The sequence below is a fragment of the Notamacropus eugenii genome, chromosome 2, assembly GCF_028372415.1.
Source record: "Notamacropus eugenii isolate mMacEug1 chromosome 2, mMacEug1.pri_v2, whole genome shotgun sequence".
In the NCBI taxonomy this organism is placed as follows: domain Eukaryota; kingdom Metazoa; phylum Chordata; class Mammalia; order Diprotodontia; family Macropodidae; genus Notamacropus; species Notamacropus eugenii.
This window is the reverse complement of record NC_092873.1, coordinates 38,353,908-38,371,451: the sequence shown is the minus strand read 5'-3', so window position 1 is coordinate 38,371,451 and position 17,544 is coordinate 38,353,908. Positions and strand designations below refer to the sequence as shown.

General features: G+C 48.4%; 1 protein-coding gene across 6 annotated transcripts in view; it reads right to left on the bottom strand.

The window, feature by feature from the left end:
- The window catches only part of ABR (ABR activator of RhoGEF and GTPase), a 289,390-nt gene that overhangs the window by 133,706 nt on the left and 138,140 nt on the right, over positions 1-17,544 (bottom strand). Inside the window, exon 1 of one of the 6 annotated variants that reach the window (XM_072639882.1) lies at positions 10,522-11,303. The exons of the other annotated variants lie outside the window; for them this stretch is intronic. Within the exon in view, the coding sequence (XP_072495983.1) occupies positions 10,522-10,656 (135 nt within the window). The 5' untranslated portion in view covers positions 10,657-11,303. Of the gene's footprint in view, positions 1-10,521; positions 11,304-17,544 lie in introns of those variants that run through there. 6 annotated transcript variants of the gene reach the window in all.

Genomic DNA, 17,544 nt, shown 5'->3' with positions numbered 1-17,544 from the left:
TCTGTGTATCTCCATATCACAGTCAGCCAGAAGGCACACTTGGCTGAGGAGACAGCTCCAGGACCTCTGGGAGATTAGACTGCTTTTCGGTTTGTTTGGGTTTTTGTTTTGGTCCAGATCTCTAATTTCATCAGCACAAGCCCAGGAAAGACATTTCCCCGACCTGCTTCTGGCCTCCAAGAGCTGCCCAGATCAAGACCAGCTACGGAGGCTTAAAGAGCCCACATTGATACCGTAATGCAAAACAGACTAGGAAGAGCTTGAGAGAAACAGAAGCCAAGGACAGCAAGATATTCAAAGAGGACTATCAGCCCATAGTAAATATTTAGTGAGAGTCTGGCTCCTGCCTCCAGTGGCAGTTTACAGACCCAAGCTCCCATGGCAGCCAAAACAGCCCTTTGGCTGGCACCTGCTAAGGTAGTTCTCTGTGGGAGGGCACAGTAGCCTTCACCCAGCTGGAAGGGCCTCAACTAAACTGGAGGCTGCCTCCACCCCCAACTGCCCTGTGTGACCAACTGTGACCCAACCTGAGACTTCACTGGTACAGGTCAGCAGCAACCCCTTTGATACCCATAAGGTTCGCATCTCCTGTGCTTGAAAGAGTTGCCAGAGAGGGATCAGGGCAGTCAAATGAATTGCCAGGGTTACGTAGGCAGTCATCTTCAGAGGTAGGACTTGAATCCATGTCTTCTTAGCTCCAAGACTACCTCTCTCTATCCCCCTACACCTGTGGTCCTTTCCCAACCTCTGTTAATTTTAGGGTCTTTCCTCTCTTAATTATTTCCCATTTGTCCTCCATAGAGCTTGTTTGTATATATTTGTTTGCATGTTGTCTCTCCCATTAAATTGCAAGTTCCTGGACTGCAGGGCCTGTCTTTTGCCTCTTTTTGTATACCTAGGGCTTAGCATGGTACCTAACACATAGTAGGCACTTAATATTTACTGACAGACTGTTTCCTATTAGGTGATTTGAAAAACCCTTGAGGGTTCACAAAGATGGTCCAAGGTGTCTATGCTAAAAAATTATTTAGTAGTGCCTTAAGCAGTAAATAATTTTAGAATGTTATGAGTAAAGTAAAGGTTCACAGCATTTTTCTTTCTGAAAACACTGGGAATCACTGAACTACCCCATGCTGCTTTTTCACTTAGGTAATATCTGACATTTAAGGGGCAGTTGAGTGGTACAGTGGATAGAGTGCTGGTCTTGGGAGTCAGGAAGGCTCAAATTCAAATCTGGCCTCAGACACTGTGACCATGAGCAAGGCACTTAAGCCATACCTCAGTTTCTTCATTTGTAAAGTGGGGATAATAATAGGAATATTAGATAATGAAGATAATGCATCTACCCTTCCCAGGACTGTTGTGAGGACATGAAAATGATAAGATTACATTAGCAAGACTTAGAGTATTCTATACACGTTATATAGATTGATACTGACAGCACTATATTCTATGTCTACAGAATATTCTACTGACATTGACAGCACTACACACACACGCACACACACATGTTACTAGCACTACCTAGCATTATCAACGGTCTCATTTGTACCCATGAAATACTGTTGGTTCCATTTTACGGAAAAGGAAACATTGCCAGGTCACAGCATCACAGATTTTAGAGTTGGAATGAATCAACTCTCATTTTACAGATGAGGAAACTGAGACCCAGAAACTAGCAGCTGCCTCCACCTGACACTACCTTTCCCAGTATCACACAATTACTTCAGAGAAAAAATTGGAAGCTAGGTTGTGGGGACTCCTTTCAGATATACTGCTAACGTTCCTTCCTACTCAAATCCTGTGACGCTTGGCACCAAGTTCACCACTTCATTTGCTATGACTCAACGTTCTTTACAGCCGTTGGCAGTCATGTGCCATTTTCAAGATGACAAAGTACTTTACATAGCTCATCTGTAAGGTAGGTGATAGTATTACCTCCATTTTACAAATGAGGAAATTGAGTCTCAAAGAAATGACTAGCTCAGGGACACACAGCTAGGATGGATTCTAAGGGATATAGAATCCTGTGACACTGGCTGTCCTTGAGGTAAAAGATATGGGGTGTGAACTCTTGTGTTCTCTCTCTTTTGGTCCCTCCCTTCCTCCCTCCTTCCTCCCTCTCTCTGCCCTCCCTTCTTCTCCCTCTTTCCCCCTCCCTTTCTGCCCTCCCTTCTCCCTTTCTCTCTCCTCCTTCCCCCTCCCTTCATCTCCCTCATTCTCTCTTCCCCTCTCCCTCTCCCTCTCTCCCTCGCTCTTTCTTTCTCTCTCCTTCCTCGTCTCCTCCTCTACCTTCTACTACAAAAGACAGACCAAGTGTTTAAGGAAGACCCTTCGATTTTGTTCAGACTCAGCCAGCTACTGCTCCATCTAGACCTCAGACAAACTCAGCTGTTCTTCTGGTCTTCCAAGTGGGCATTCTTGTACAAAATATGCAGGAGTCCATACTCTTCTCCCCAAACCCCCAAAGTGATGGTGTGCCCTAGAGTACATTAGGGCTGACAAAATAAACAATTACAAAAGCAGCTTAGCTTCTTCCATCATGGGCTTCACAATCCATGTTCCCTGATGTCTCCACAGAGCCTATGAGGCTTCAGAGGGTAGAGAGGGTGGGGAAATCATCTGAAGCAAGCAGAAAAGCAGGATATCTTGAGAAGCAGCTATCTGCCAAGCAGCCGCTGGCCCCGGCTCTGAGCTCCAACCTCCATCTCGTCATGCAACCCCACAAAAAATCCTCAGAAACAATCTCATGGAGAAGATGCTCCTGATTCAACAGTGTCCCTTCCTAGACTGTATGTCATGGAATAATAAAAAGAGCACTGCATTCCAGTACTGGCTCAGTCATTTGCTATAGCCCTTGAACAGGCCTCCCTGGGCCTCAGTTTCCTCATCTGTAAAATGAGGGCATTGGGCTAAAGGGCCTCTGAGATCCTTCCTGGAGCTAGATCACAGTCTGGAGGAGTAGTCTCAGTGGGAAAGAAGCTGAGAGTTTGCCCCTTTACCCCATTTCTCCCCAGCTGTCTCGACACCTCACTGGGGCTCCTTACTAGAGACAGGCTTGCTCTGGGGGAGCAGGACAACAGCAGGCATGGAGAGGCGGGGCTGGCTGCTGAAGCTTCACTCCCAGAACTTCACAAACTCCAAGCTACGTAGGGCAGAGGATGGAGTTCCTCACATCTTCCACCTCTCCCTCTGGTAGTTATCAGCATTTCCAAAGCACCTGCTATGGGCCAGGAACTGTGCAATCCCAGTCTCAAATTAGGAACATTTTCTCCAACTCATTGGGGCTATTTCTGTCCACTGTCTCTGTCTCTCTCTGACACACACCAGTCCCAGAGACCATAGATTGTTTGCACCTAGCTGTCTGCATGTTATCTCTCCTATCAGAGTGTGAGCTCTCAGGCATGATTTGCGGGGTTTGTTTTTGCCTTCTTGTGTATCCCCGGCATTTGGCACAGTGCCTGACACATAGTAGGTACTTAGAATGTCTAGAGAAAATGAATGTCTAACTCCAAGGTCCACTGGATCATAGCCTTTGCTCAATCTGGAAGTTTTATGGAATTTAAAGGTTAAATCGAGGACTTGGCACCATGCCAAACACGTGGCACAATGTCCCCAAGCTGTTATAAGCTTCTCAAAGACAACACTAAGTAAGAAACAAGCAGGGTGGTCGCTCCTGGCAAGAAGCCAGCCAGGACTGTTGGCTCACTCCCTCTTCCTCTACATGGCTTTTGAGTTAAAAGCTTCAGGAAGGGAAGAGGTCAGACAGGACTTTCTCTCTTTATCCCTCATGGAGTTGGCTTTTCAGGTTGGCTACTACATCCCTCCTCTCCTCCCCCAGCCCAGACCTGATGCTATTGTCACTCTGTCCTGACCCAGAAATGGCTGGCACCCTCCTGGGGGGCTGAGCCAACAATTGGGCCTGCCCCAGCACAGCTGACCCTTTTGCTCCTCAAGCAGAGGACACAGCCCAATGCCCCCCAGCCCCCTCCCTGAGAACACCTGCCCCAGCTGCCCTAACCACCTTCTACTTCCTTCCTCTGGCACAAGTCCAAGGGATAGACTGGGACAGCTGCAGGGGCTGTAGTCAAAGTCTGGCCTGACAGATGATCTCATTGGCGTGATAAGAACCTGACAGCAGTGTCCCCAGCCCTGCATCTGCCCCACCTCCTTATTCTTCAGCTTGGTTCAGCTGGGCTAGAAGAACAGAAAAGTCAACAAGAGACATGGCCTTGCAAGGGGGCATTTGTAGTTCCTCTCTCCCAAACCTGCAACCCAGATGAGGCTCATCAAAGTCCTGCGACCATGGCTGGCTGGCCCTGAAGACTTCCTCCTGTGCCAACCCTCTCATCTAGGAAACAGGGAAGACACACCTTGAGTAGTCCAATCAACCCTCTCCCTTCTTCCAAGGAGGAAAGGAGGGGGCCACAGCTGGCACCCAACTCCGCGTAACTTCCAGCTGGGTGAGAGGGGACTGGACTGGGAGGATGAAGTTTGGTTTGAAGGCCACTCTCCCAGAATCAGGAACATGTGAGGGGGGCTTTATTTGCATTTACAAACTGATTTTTCTAGTCAATGGGCTCCTTGGAGAGGTCCCTTGATCTTTAGCTGTCTTCCCTAATCCACCTCCCCCACAGCTGCAAAATGATACTCCTGAAGGACGCTCCTGTCTGAGCAGGTTTCCCACCCCCATCCCCCGGATCCCTATTGCTTGGTTTTTAAAGACCTTCCCAGCCACCCTGCAGCCCACCTCTGTGGGCTTCATACATACCACTCCTTCTTGACACATTCTCCATCCCAGTCCAATGGACCCTCCTTCTGTTTCCACAGCCATTATCATGGCTCTGCCCTGACTGGCCCCTCCCCTAACCCATGTCTGGAATGCATTCCCTCCTTATCTCTCATATCTCTATCTCAGAATCCCTGACATTCTTCAAAAGGTAGTTCAAGGGGCAGCTATGTGGCCCAGTGGATAGAGTATGGGCTAGGAGGTATTTGAGTTCAAATCCAGCCTCAGATACTTACTCCCTGTGTGACCCTGAGCAAGTCACTTAACCCTGATTGGCTAAAAAAGGAAAATGGGCAGCTTAAATGCCATCTTCTCCATTAGGCCTTCCATAATCCTCCTAGCTTCCTCCCCACTCCACTCCCATGTCAAAATAAATCACATTCTATTTGCTATATATTTTGCATATATTTGTAGAAGGAGGCATAGTACAATGAAGAAAGAGGCAACCTTGGAGTCAGGAAGGCCTAGATTCAAGTGTTCCTTCTCACCCATGTGTCCCTGGGTCCCCAGATTTAGTTTCCTCATCTGTAAAATAAGGTGGGTGGCCTAAATTGCCTCTGAGGTCCCTTCCAACTCTAGATCTGTGATTCTACAGAAATACAATTGCTTTGAAAAGTATAAGGCCCCGTACAAACATGAGGGTTTGTTATTTTAGTTTACAGGTAATTAGTGATGGGCAAGAAGGTCTGAGGAGGGAGATGGTGGAAGAAACCAGAGGAAGCTGGGCCTAGGGATGATTCATCACTGCTAACTGTGCATCAGAGAGAAAGAGGGAGAGAGAGACACACACAGAGAGACAGCAACAAAGAGAAACAGAGAGGAGAGAGACAGAGAGAAGAGAGAGAAAGACACAAAGAGACAGAGAAACAGTGACAGAGGTAGAGAAGAGAGAGACAGAGAGACAGGACAGACACACAGAGAAACACTGACAGAGACAGAGAAAAGGGAGACTGAGAGAGGAGAGAGAGACACAAAGAGACAGAGAAACAGTGACAGAGGTAGAGAAGAGAGAGACAGAGAGACAGGACAGACACACAGAGAAACACTGACAGAGACAGAGAAAAGGGAGACTGAGAGAGGAGAGAGAGACACAAAGAGACAGAGAAACAGTGACAGAGGTAGAGAAGAGAGAGACAGAGAGACAGGACAGACACACAGAGAGATAGAGAAACAGTGGCAGAGACAGAGAGGAGAGAGACAGAGAGAGGACAGAAATAAATAGAGACAGAGTAAAAGAGAGACAGAGAGACAGAGCTAAGAGACAGAGGAAGGAGGCAGGGGGAGGGAGAGGCAGGCAGACAGGTATAGTCATCATGTCTATGATGAGAAAGTGACATGATCCGTAAAAAAAATTCATTTCAACAAAACTTCTCAGGAAGACCTCTAAAACTTAAAATAAGGTTCACCCTCATTTGCCATCTACCCAGGGCTCTACAGTTTACAAAACATTGCCTTGGCACCCCTGGGAAGTAGGTTATCATCCCTGCTCAACAAGCGTAGCACCTCGAGTTCAGAGATATCCAGCGACTGAGCAAAGGTCCTGTGGCCAGCAGGGGTCAGACCTGGCTCTGAACCCCAAGGCCGTTGAAAACCACAGGAATAGGGGGACAACTGCCTTTGGACTGCAAATGGATACAGGGAAGAAAGCTTCTGGATGGCAGGCTGACCCAAGGCTCTCCTTGGCCCAGGAATCCTTCCCTTTGTGTGTGCCCTGGAACCTCCTGGCCATCTGGGGAAGCCTCTGGCCCCCTTCTCACAGTAAGGTTTTTAAATAATCAAGGGAAATGCTAAATTTCAGTAAGAAGTTAGTGAAAATGAAGAAGTCATTTTGTTCCTCATAAATTCACAGATTTTCCTGAAATCTATCCACAGACCCCAAAGCCCTAGACAAGCATATGGTCCACCTCTCTGCCTCGGATGACATAACTGCTGAAAACCTGACACAACCTGCCATAGGGAAAAAGCAGGCAGCAAGATCCCCAGGCCCAGGCCTCAGGCAGTGCTGGGCAGCTGCTCATGGGGTCGAGCTGCAAAGCTGGAAGGGGGCTCTACTCCAACCTCCCCATTTCACTTAGGAGGAAACAGACCAAAGTCACCCAGGTGGTAAGTGGCAGAGCTAGAGATGTAGAGATGGGACCTCAGGGTGCATCTAGGTCCCCAATCTTAGAAAACAGAGACCCAGGGACATAAGGTGACTTCATAGGCTCATGGGAACTGGAAGGGACCTTGTTCAAGCCCCTCATTTTACAGGTAAGGAAACTGAGGGCGCAAGGCTGCACACGCAGTGAGCCCCGGGAGTGAGATTTGAACATGGATCCTCTGATTCCCCACTGCAGCACAAGTGGCCAGGCTTACACTCAGAAGAGGTCTCAGACCCTCCAAAGCCCAGAGTCAGGGAACCGGAAGACACCAGGGAATTGCCACCAAGGATGCCTGAGACAGAATGGGGGCCAAGGGACAGAAGGCTTGCATGAGTCATTGCTTCAGCCTCTGAAGACACCCATGCATTAAATGGAATCACATCAGGTTACAGGTGTGCAAGTGCCAACGTCCTATATGTGCCCTCACCTCAGGGCTGCTCGCCCAGCCCCGCCCAGTACTCAGCAAGTGAGAGACAGCGTGGTGCACTGGAGAGTACTGCCCTTGTATCAGGAAGATGCCACTCCAGCCACTTACTATCTGAGTTACCCTAGAAGTCACATAATTTCTCAGAACCTCAGTTTCCTTAAAAACGAGTGGGTTGCACTAGATGACCTCTAAGATATGTTCCCACTTTAAATGAAAACCATGATTGTATAAACTCTAGATCATGGAGAGAATTAGAAGTTTCTAGAGAACAGTATCACACATCTCTCCTGGGAGGCTAGCCTCAATCTAACTTGAGTTTCTCATCTTCTCAAACACCAGGTGGAGGGCTGTGATCCATGCCATGCCAGCCCCTTGTCCATCACTGTCGGTGCATGTGTGAGGGGTGGAGGGTTCAGCCACAAGTATGAGGTGCCAGCTTGTTCCTCTGGCAGAGACGCAAAGTGGGTTTCTGCTCATAAAAACCCTCAGAGAAAAGACAAGTAAGTAGCCATGCATAAGGAGGCAATGCTGGCATGTGGGAAGGCGTGAGGAGATGGGGAACCTTGGTGTCAGAGGAGGGAGCTTCAGATATCACCTCTGATGCTGCTTGCATCACCCTGGGCAGGCCAGACCTTTCTGGGCCTCAGTTTCCCCACCTGTAGAGTTAAACTAGACAGACTCTGAATTCAAAATCCTATAAGCCTATGACTCCCTGGCTAAAGAAACTGGTCTGGGTTTAAATCCTACTTTGTTTACTTGTCGTTAAGTCATTTCCAATTGTGTCCAACTTTTCACAATGCCATTTGGGGTTTTCTTGGCAAAGTTATGGAGTGGTGTGCCATTTTCTTCTCCAGCTCATTTTACAGATGAGGAAACTGAGGCCAACAGGGTTAAGTGACAGGGTCACACAGCAAGTAAGTGTCTGAGGCTGGATTTGAACTCAGATCTTCCTGATTCCAAGCCCAGTGCTCTATCTACTGCACCACCTAGCTGTACTTACTACCAGTATGGCCTCAAACTGTTAGCCTCAGTTTCCTCATCTATAAAATGAAAGGTTTAGACTAAATGACTGCCAAGGTCTCTCCCAATTCTAAATTGTGTGATATTTATTACTCGTTACGGCTTTACACATACACACACACACACATACACACACACACAGAGTCAGGGAGGGTGAAGGGAAAGTAAATTGCAAAAATACCCATTTTGCAAAAGAGAAAACTGAGGCCCAGAAGCTAAATGTCCTGTGCAAGATTCCACAGCTAGTTCTGTCAGGCTGGACTGTACTGATAGTGGGTGTTTATAGGTGACACTAGAAGCCAGGTCTCCTGACAGGCCCAGGCCCTGCACCCATGAGGAAGCAGTCAGCATCTCCTTGGTGAACCCAAGTCCGTACATGTGGGCATTTTCTTTCAGGCAGCTCGGTTTCTCTAACTGTGGGCTCCCTGCCATCACTTAGTCACCAGCTTCCCTCCCACCCACCCCCACCCACCACACATACCCTCTCCCACCCCAGCAGCCGCAGAACAGAAAGTAAATGAGCAAGAAGGCTAAAGTTAGACACACACTAAGAGGTGGGCCCAGGCTGGAAAGAAGGAAGGCAGTCGTTGCTCCCCCAGGCCCTGCCCAGAGCCCCCAGAGGCCCTGGCACCTCCCTGCCCGGCACAAGACTAGTAGAGGCTAGGGAGGGGAGACCGGGAAGATGGCTGATGCAATCAGAGGAGGACAAACGAGTCAAGGGGTCTGCTGATCCCTCTCTCTGCTCTCCCCTTCCCAACTGGACAATCTCTCCAAACTGTGCGGGAGGTACTGGCCATAGGCAAGTCCAATGGTGAGCAGGTGCTCCTCCAGAAGCTACCCAGGCTCATCCAGTGTTAAAGCAGCAAGAGGGACCTTTGAAATACCTGAGGATCACAGAATCATAGATCAACAGGGGGAAGAAACTCTTAGGCCATACAGTCCAAATCCTTCATTTTACCAATGAGGAAACTGAGGCTCATGGATAGAACAGATCATAGACCTGGAGCTAGAACCGACCTTAGAAGACTTAATCCAACCCCTCATTTTACAAATATGGAAACTGAGGCACCTATGTGCACTATGAGGCACTTCAGTGACTTGTCTGTGGTCACAAGTACTAAGTGTCAGAGGCAGAATTTGAACCCGGATCAGCCCTTTGTCCCCCAAAGCCAATGACTGCTCTTGCTACTGTACCAAGGTACTTCAAGGGCAACTAAGATTTTTGGGGGGTTGGGGTGGGGGGGGTAGATCTTTATTTTCATTGATAGGAAACTCTCAGTAAGAAAATTTTGTTCACCAATACAGATCTGACCTGCTCTGCAACTTACAGATTTAAGAGAGCTGCATGGGGGCTTGCAAGGGAAATGACTTGTCCAGGGTCATGCAGTCTTCCAGGCTCCAAGGCCTTCTCTGTCTGCTGCGACACTCTACTTATCCATTTCACAGCAGGATGAGACTGATCAGCCCAAAGACACCAGGTAGTGGGCAGCAGACAGGTCCAAGAGCCTCCTGTCAGCCTGGGTCCTGACCTCACTCTCCTTCCAGCAATCCCAGTAATCTGGGACTTGTGGACTCTGCTTACTCTGTCCTGCCTCATGTGGCCTCATCCAACACCCCAGTCTCCAGGCTGGGAGAATTTTCTCAGCCCCATATCCTGGACATCTACCCAGAGCCACAGCACAGCTGTTACCATGGAGGCAAATGAATCATCTTCTCCCAGACCAATGTCAGGCAGCTATGCTGGGACAGGGGCTTTTACAGGCCTCACACAGCAACAGGGTGATCATATTAGCCAAAGGCAGCCCCCAATGGCCCAGGCGGCCTGGGGGCTATGGGCAGCCACTCCCTTGGAGAACAGCTGGTCCAGGGACAGGCATGCATCAGCTCTACTCCAGTGTAGCACCCCACCAAGAACAACTGCCCCCCAGCCAGGAGGCCCCCTGCCCCCCTTCCCAGACCAGCTGGCCATGTCCTTGGTCATTACAGTTCAGCCCCAGGGCTGGGGCAAAAGGCAGCCATTCCTCCCCACGCTCTCGTGTACACAATCTGTCTGTATCTAGATAACCCAGGAAGCCTCCCCCACCCCACCGCGACCCTCCCCAGCCCTGACAGGCGCTTTGACTGCGTCTGCGTCATGCTCCCACCTTCACTGCCACCAGAAACGGGGAGCCCGAGGCTGGGCTGCTGGGGGTCCCTAGATCACATTCTTCCAAGACAAACACGTCTTCATCCTCCAGGACCTTGTCGAGAAAGCCTATCGCCTCCTCTTCCTCCTCCATGGCCGCTGGAGCCGCAGCAGGCAGAGGCCAAACAGGAAGACGGTGGGTCCCACGCAGCAGCAGCAGCAGCGGCCGCTCTGAAGGGGGCTGGGGGCAGCAGCTGAGAGAGCACAGGAGGGAAGAGGGGGCCGCAGGAGTTGAGCAGGCCTACACCCGCGTGCTGGCCTCCCCAGAGTCAATATTGGAACCTGGCCACAGGCTCCCAATGAAAGAGTCCATTATGAGAGCTTTCGGCACTCTCCTACCCGGGCTGCTCTCAGCTTTGCCCCTCGCAAACCCCCGGCTCCTCCCAGCCAGGAAAGCGAGGAATCCAAGGTCCCTGGCCCCCACCCTCCGGGGCAGACCCTGCCAGGCTCCGGCTGCCTGCAGCCTTTGCAAGCACTGCTCAAATTCCGGGGGCTGTCACCAGAGATAAACGGGCAACCAACCCTTGGAGGAAAAAGAAACCACCCAGGGTTGCTGCTACTTCCTTAAAGTCTCTGCTGCTCCTGGGGACTCGAGCCCTGGTGGAAGCCCTGGCCTGGCCCTGGTGCGCATCCCCCAGTCCTGCTCCTTCTCTCCAGCCTCTGCTCGCAGCTGCCCGTCCCCAGTCCCTTCCTCCTCTGTAGGCTGTCCAGTGAGCTCCGAGCCAGCCCCAGCCCCACAAATCCCGCCCTTCCAGGACTCAGAGGTTTGAGTCTGCTATTAATACACAGGAAATGCACGTCTTGACTTGTGAGATGGAGCTGTTCCCTCTCTGTGGTCACTGGGCGCACTGGCAAAGGTTCTCCACAGGGGGTGGCTGGCTGAGGACAGCCGAGCCAGATGTAGGGCTCCAGGAGGGGATGGAAGGGGAAGCATCTGTCTTCCCAGGGACCAAGGAAGGGCCTCTTCTATTGATAGGCCATCTCCAGAGCAGTAGCTCCGGGAACAGGGAGAGAGGTGGCGAGCTCAATTTGGGACCCAGCTCCAGGGTAGCCTGGCTTTACCCCTGTGAGCCCAACTTCTGAGAACAGGACCGAGCCTTCACATAGCCCCCCCTGTAATGAAGGGCAAAGGGAAACCAAAGAACACAGGCTACTTAACCTTCTGGGGCTCAACATACTAGCTTCTCAGCTCCTACCAGGATCACAAAAGCATCGAGTTAGAGCTGCAAGGAGCACAAGAGCCCAGATCCTGACTTGAAAGGACCTTAGCCCAATCGGCCCAACAACCCCATTTTACAGAAGAGGAAAGTGAAGTGACTTAAAGGATCCTAGCTCCAGAGCTAGAAGGGACCACAGAGACTACCTGGTCCAGCATTGGACCTTGTAGAGATGAGACAACCAAGACCTAGGGAAGTGAAATTATTTGCTCAAGGTCACACAGGTACCAGGTGGCAGAACTGACATTTGAACTCAGACTCCAGAATTAGAGCTTTTTCCACTGTACGCATGACACCCACCAGAGGCCACATATTCTGCTCACACCTAGCCAGGAGAGATCCAGTACCCTCTTTCCCCTCTATCCCATTCTGGTTTTGCTTAATGTCTTCTGCCCCTCAGTGCCCAAACCTACTCAACTAGACTCTATGAGGGAAAGGGACTTAGGTGTGCATGCGCACACACACACACATACACACATTCATATGCTTCTTAGCACTCCTGCTTCCACCTACTTTCTTTATAGATTTCTTGGTTTTGTGTTTGTTTTTAAAGCCCAATTCATCCTGCTATACCAGGGTCCCAGAAGCCGAATTGCCAACATCCCTATCCACTTCAGAAGACAAATGAGATGAGCTTGGTGGCAGCAGCCTATGATCATATTCTTCTACCATACAACACTGATGTTTAGACAAAATTTCAGAACCGAGACTGTCAGTGGGATGTGTCAGTTGGGTCAGGAAACAGAGAGAAAAAAGGAGGAAAAAAAAATTTCTTTCTCTCTCTCCCTTCTTTTCCCCTTCTCTTCCACCTCAATCCTGCCCAATCTCAGGTCATAATCCAACTGCGTTCTACTCATTACTGATGTCAGCCACCTTCTGCAAATCTCATGGCAGGAGGGTTTTAATGACCAAACAGGTCTGGTTCAAACTGTGGCCTTGGGATCATAGATGGACAGTTAGAAGGGCTCTCAGGCTAAGAGTTAAGAGCAAGAACTTATCTTAGGAGTTATCTAATCCAACCCTCTCATTTTACATATGAGGAAACTGAGGCCCAGAGGAAGAGAGTAAAGAATCTTGTCCAAATCACAAAGGGAGGAAATGGCAGAGACAAGATTTGAAGGCCCATCACTGAAGCTGAGGCCAGCCTTTCCTAAGGCCAGAAGCCTTGTGTCAGCCAGATTTCCTTCACCAACCTCCCTGATCTCCATTGCGATGGACATCATCCCACCCCTTCTGCAAGTCCTCTTGGCTATCTCAACACACATGGGCTTCTTCCTTCTATGAAATGAGAGCCAGACACACAGATGAGAAACTAAAGAGACAGAAAGGAGATGAGAGAGGAGAGAATGAAGAGAAAGACACAGCAAGAGAAAGAGACACAGAGACAGAGAGATGAGGGAATGTAGAGCAAAAGAGAAGAGAGGAAAGAGGAAAGCAGATGCGTGTGGGGGAGAGACAGAGAGTAAGAAAGAGTGTTTGAGTCAAAGTTCTGGGCAGTCTGGAGCTGGCTATGGAAAGAGTGCTGCTATGTTTGGAGTCACAGAACCTGGATTCCAATCTCATGTCTGTCACTTCCTCCCCTTCCCATGCTTCTAGAAGGGGTGATCCAAAGTGATGCTATTTTCCAGGAACTCCCAGGGGACCACCCCGCTGCAGCCATGAGCTAGGAACTGCCAAGCTCCTCCATGGAAAGGCCTTACTAAAGTGATGGGCAAGTGACTTCATCTCGCTTGGCCTCAGTTACCTCATTTGTAAAATGGGGGGGGGGGATAACAAGATGGCCTCTGAGGTCTATGGCACCTCTAAGACTGTGAGTCTGTGGGTCCACAGCCACTGGCAGGTGAGGTGTCTGGCTCACTTCAGAAAAATCCAAACACCAGGTTGATTCCTTCTAACTTGTAGGGGTCTCAAGAGTGGAGGAAGTGCCTACTGTGGAAAGACCTGGATCATTGTGGCAGCTGTTAAGGACTTTCCCTTTTTCCAATCAGGCCTGAGATTTCAATGTTGTTGAGAACTCTCAGGCGAGGAAACTCCCTCTATTAGTGTAGATCACTACCTGCTCAGCAACCTGTCCTCTTATAGCAGCTGAGTCACAGAAAAGCGAAATGTCTCACCCCCAATCAAACAGTCACCATATCCAGGACATACTTACTTTGACAGTTTCTGTTCTTTCTTCATCTCTAACCTTTTGCGGCAATATCTTCCACCATACTTGGGAAGGACAAAGTAATAAGCTCATTTGATCCTTGAAACGTAATAGCACCTGGGACTGGTATTATTATCCCCATTTTACAGTTGAGGTTACTGAGCAGACAGAGGTTAGGTGACTTGACCAGGGTCACATAGCTAGTAAGTGTCTGAACTTGGGTCTTCCTGACTCCAGGCCCAGTGCCATCCACTGCACTACCAGCTGCCTTCCCTTCCTTTCCTCATCTTTAACCCTTTACACTCCTCTCTACATACTTGGCACAGCCTCTCCCTTGAAGGCCCCTTATTTTGTCCTCATGCACCCCATTACCCAGATTTCCTACACTCCTACACATCAGCCACCTCCTCAAAGGCCACCATGTCTAACTAGAGCTGTAAAGGACCTCAGACAACTCTATTCCAAGGTAGAATGTTCCAGTATTGGGAAGGGAAAGGTTGGAAGGCGGCAATGAGAAGAGGCAAGATCTTCTCCCCTCCATACAACTGGAAAAGGAAGACAATCAGCCCTGTATTTTTTTTTGGACTTAAAAAAATAATCTGCTGGAAAGACAGGTCTGATGGAAATCCGAGGTCCATGTGGGCTCCTTGCCACATTTGCCAGCAGGGGAGACAGGGCTTCCCTTAGGCCGCCTGACTCTTCCTGGCTACAGAAGTCATTCTACTAGAATCCCTGGGTCTGGGGGTAAGAGCTCGAATTTCCCCAAAACCCCCAAGGGCGACCCCAGCCAAGGTGAGTAGAAGGGGGCCCCACTGGCAGAGTTCAGTTAAGCCCCACCCAGTGCTTCCTAACTTCCTACAACTTCAGGACTTGGCTCCTGCCCTTGTCACTGGATTTTCCCTTGGCCCGGCCCTGGGGTGGGTTATAAATAGCCAGGGCACATCTGAAGGGCCCTTTCAGCCACAATTCCACATTTGGTTTGGAAGGGAGAGGCCATTCATTCCCAGGGCTTGGGAAAGGACAACGCCTAATGTTCTGGGTAATACCCATGAGCCTGCTGGGACTCTGGGTCTCTCTACCTACAGCTCTGTCTCCCATTCAGCACTCAATGGCTTCTAAGACCCAAGAATCAGTTCAATCATCCCAGCCAGAGGAGAGAGCATAAAAATCAGGAAGATGATGACCCCAGTCCAACAACTCCACTCCACCCCAGCATGGAGGCAAGTTTTGAGGAAGTTTACCATTCTAATCATGAGCACCCCAATGACACCCATCCAGTCCTGGACCCTCCCTCCAAATCCTGATGGTCACTTGACTCTGGAGTCGGAGGACCCAGGTTCAAATTCTGCCTCTGATGCTTAGGACCTATGTGCCTTTGGGCAAGGCACTGCAGCTCCCCAAGTCTCAGTTTCCTCATCTGTAAAAATGAGGGCTTCAAGGGTTCCTTGTTGATCTAACCTACAGCCATACAGGTCAGATACTAACCCAGGCTGCTTCTCTCTCTCTCTCTCTCCTCTCTCTCTCTCTCTCTCTCTCTCTCTCTCTCTCTCTCTCACACACACACACACACACACACACACACACACACACACACCTTGGATTTACTTATCTGTGCCCATGTTCTATCTCTAGTTCCCTCCTCCATCCTGATGTAGAATGTAAACTCCTTGGGTACAAGGTTATCTTCATTTATGCCCTTGTATCCCAATACCCTGCATACAGTTGGTGCTTAATAAAAGTTTGTTAAATTTAGTCTCTTCATTGAAAGCATTACCTCTGAATCTTTTAAGAGGCAGCTAAATAGTACAGTGGATAGTGCATACACTGGATGTGAAGTCAGGAAAACCTGCACCAGAACAGATTGTTGGGGGGGGTGGGGTGTCTCAATCAATGATTTTGTGTGTCCTGGTCCACTAGGACAGTGTCTGGGGAAGTCTATGGACCCCTTTTGAAAATGAGGTTTATACATGCATAAAATAAAATGTACAGGATTACGTAAGAAACCAATTATTGAAAGTCAGATATCAAAATATTTTGAAAAACAATTTCACAGACCCCCAAGTTAAGAATGCCTATACAAAGAGGCTTCTACGATCCCTTTTAATGCTAAGTTGACAGTCAGATGACTTCAGCAGGGGTTAGAAATTCCTTCCTTGACACATAAACACCTCTCAGAAAAAACAAAACAAAACACCTCAGTCCTCTTGGATAGGATCACAGATCTAGAACTGAAAGAGACCTCAATGATCACCTAGTCCAATATCCCTTGATTTTATGGAAAAGGAAACTGAGAGAAAATAGAGACCAGAATTATACAGTTTGTTGATGTTCAGTAGTTTTAATCCCATCTGATTCTCCATAACCCTGTTTGGGGTTTTCTTGGCAGAGATATGGGAGTGGTTTGTCATTCCTTCTTCAGCTCATTTTATAGTTTGAGAAACTGAGGCAAATAGGGTGAAGTGACTTGCCCAGGGTCACACAGCTAGTAAGTATCTGGGGCCAGATCTGAACTCAGGAAGATGAGTCTTCCTAATGCTAGGGTCTCTGTATCCTATAGTGCCACCTAGTTGCCCCAAGCAGCAGAAACAGGATTTGAACCCAGCCTCCACTTAAAGAACTACCATATTTAGGAAATTTTCTTCCTTTCTTTTCCACATGACTTTCCATTTCCTTCCCAACCAGTTTTTTTGTGATTGTTTATACCCAAACCTTCCATTTCTGTACCACGTTGGCACCTGGCTCCCATCTCTACCAATCTCCCTAAACCATCCTCTCCAGTCAACAATGATCACCTTTTCTCATTTCTAAAATATATAGAGAATTGAGTCCAATTTATAAGACTACAGGTCATTCCCAAATTGATAAATGGTCAAAGGATATGAAAAGGCAGTTTTCAGAGGAAGAAATTAAGATATCTATAGTGATGTGAAAAAATGCTCTAAATCACTATTGATTCGAGGGATACAAATTAAGACAACTCTGAGGTACCACATCACACTTGTAAAATTGGCTAATAAGACAGAAAAGGAAAATGATAAATGCTGGAGAGGATGTGGGAAAAGCAGAACACTGATGCATTATTGGTAGAGTTGTGAACTGACCTAACCATTCTGGAAAGCAATTTGGAACTATGCCCAAAGGGTTATAAAACTGTGCATATCTTTTGATCCAGCAATACTACTACTAGGTCTATATTTCAAAGAGATCATTAAAAAAGGGAAAAAGATCCACATGTACAAAAATATTTATAGCAGCTCTTTTTGTGGTGGCAAATAATTGGAACTGAAGGAACACCCATCAATTGCAGAATGGCTGAACAAGGTGTGGTATATGAATGTAATACTATTCCTCTATAAGAAACGATGAGCAGGCAGATTTCAGAAAAATGCTGAAAAAATTACATGAACTGATGCTGAATGAAGTGAGCAGAACCAGGAGAACACTGTACACAGTAACAGCAACAATGTAACACTGATCAACTGCCAGTGACTTAGCTCTTCTCAGCAATGCAACAATGAAAGACAATGCCAAGATTCATGATGGAAAATGCTATCCACATCCAGAGAAAGAACTAAGGAGTCTACATGCAGAATGAAGCAGACTATTTTCACTTTTTTTC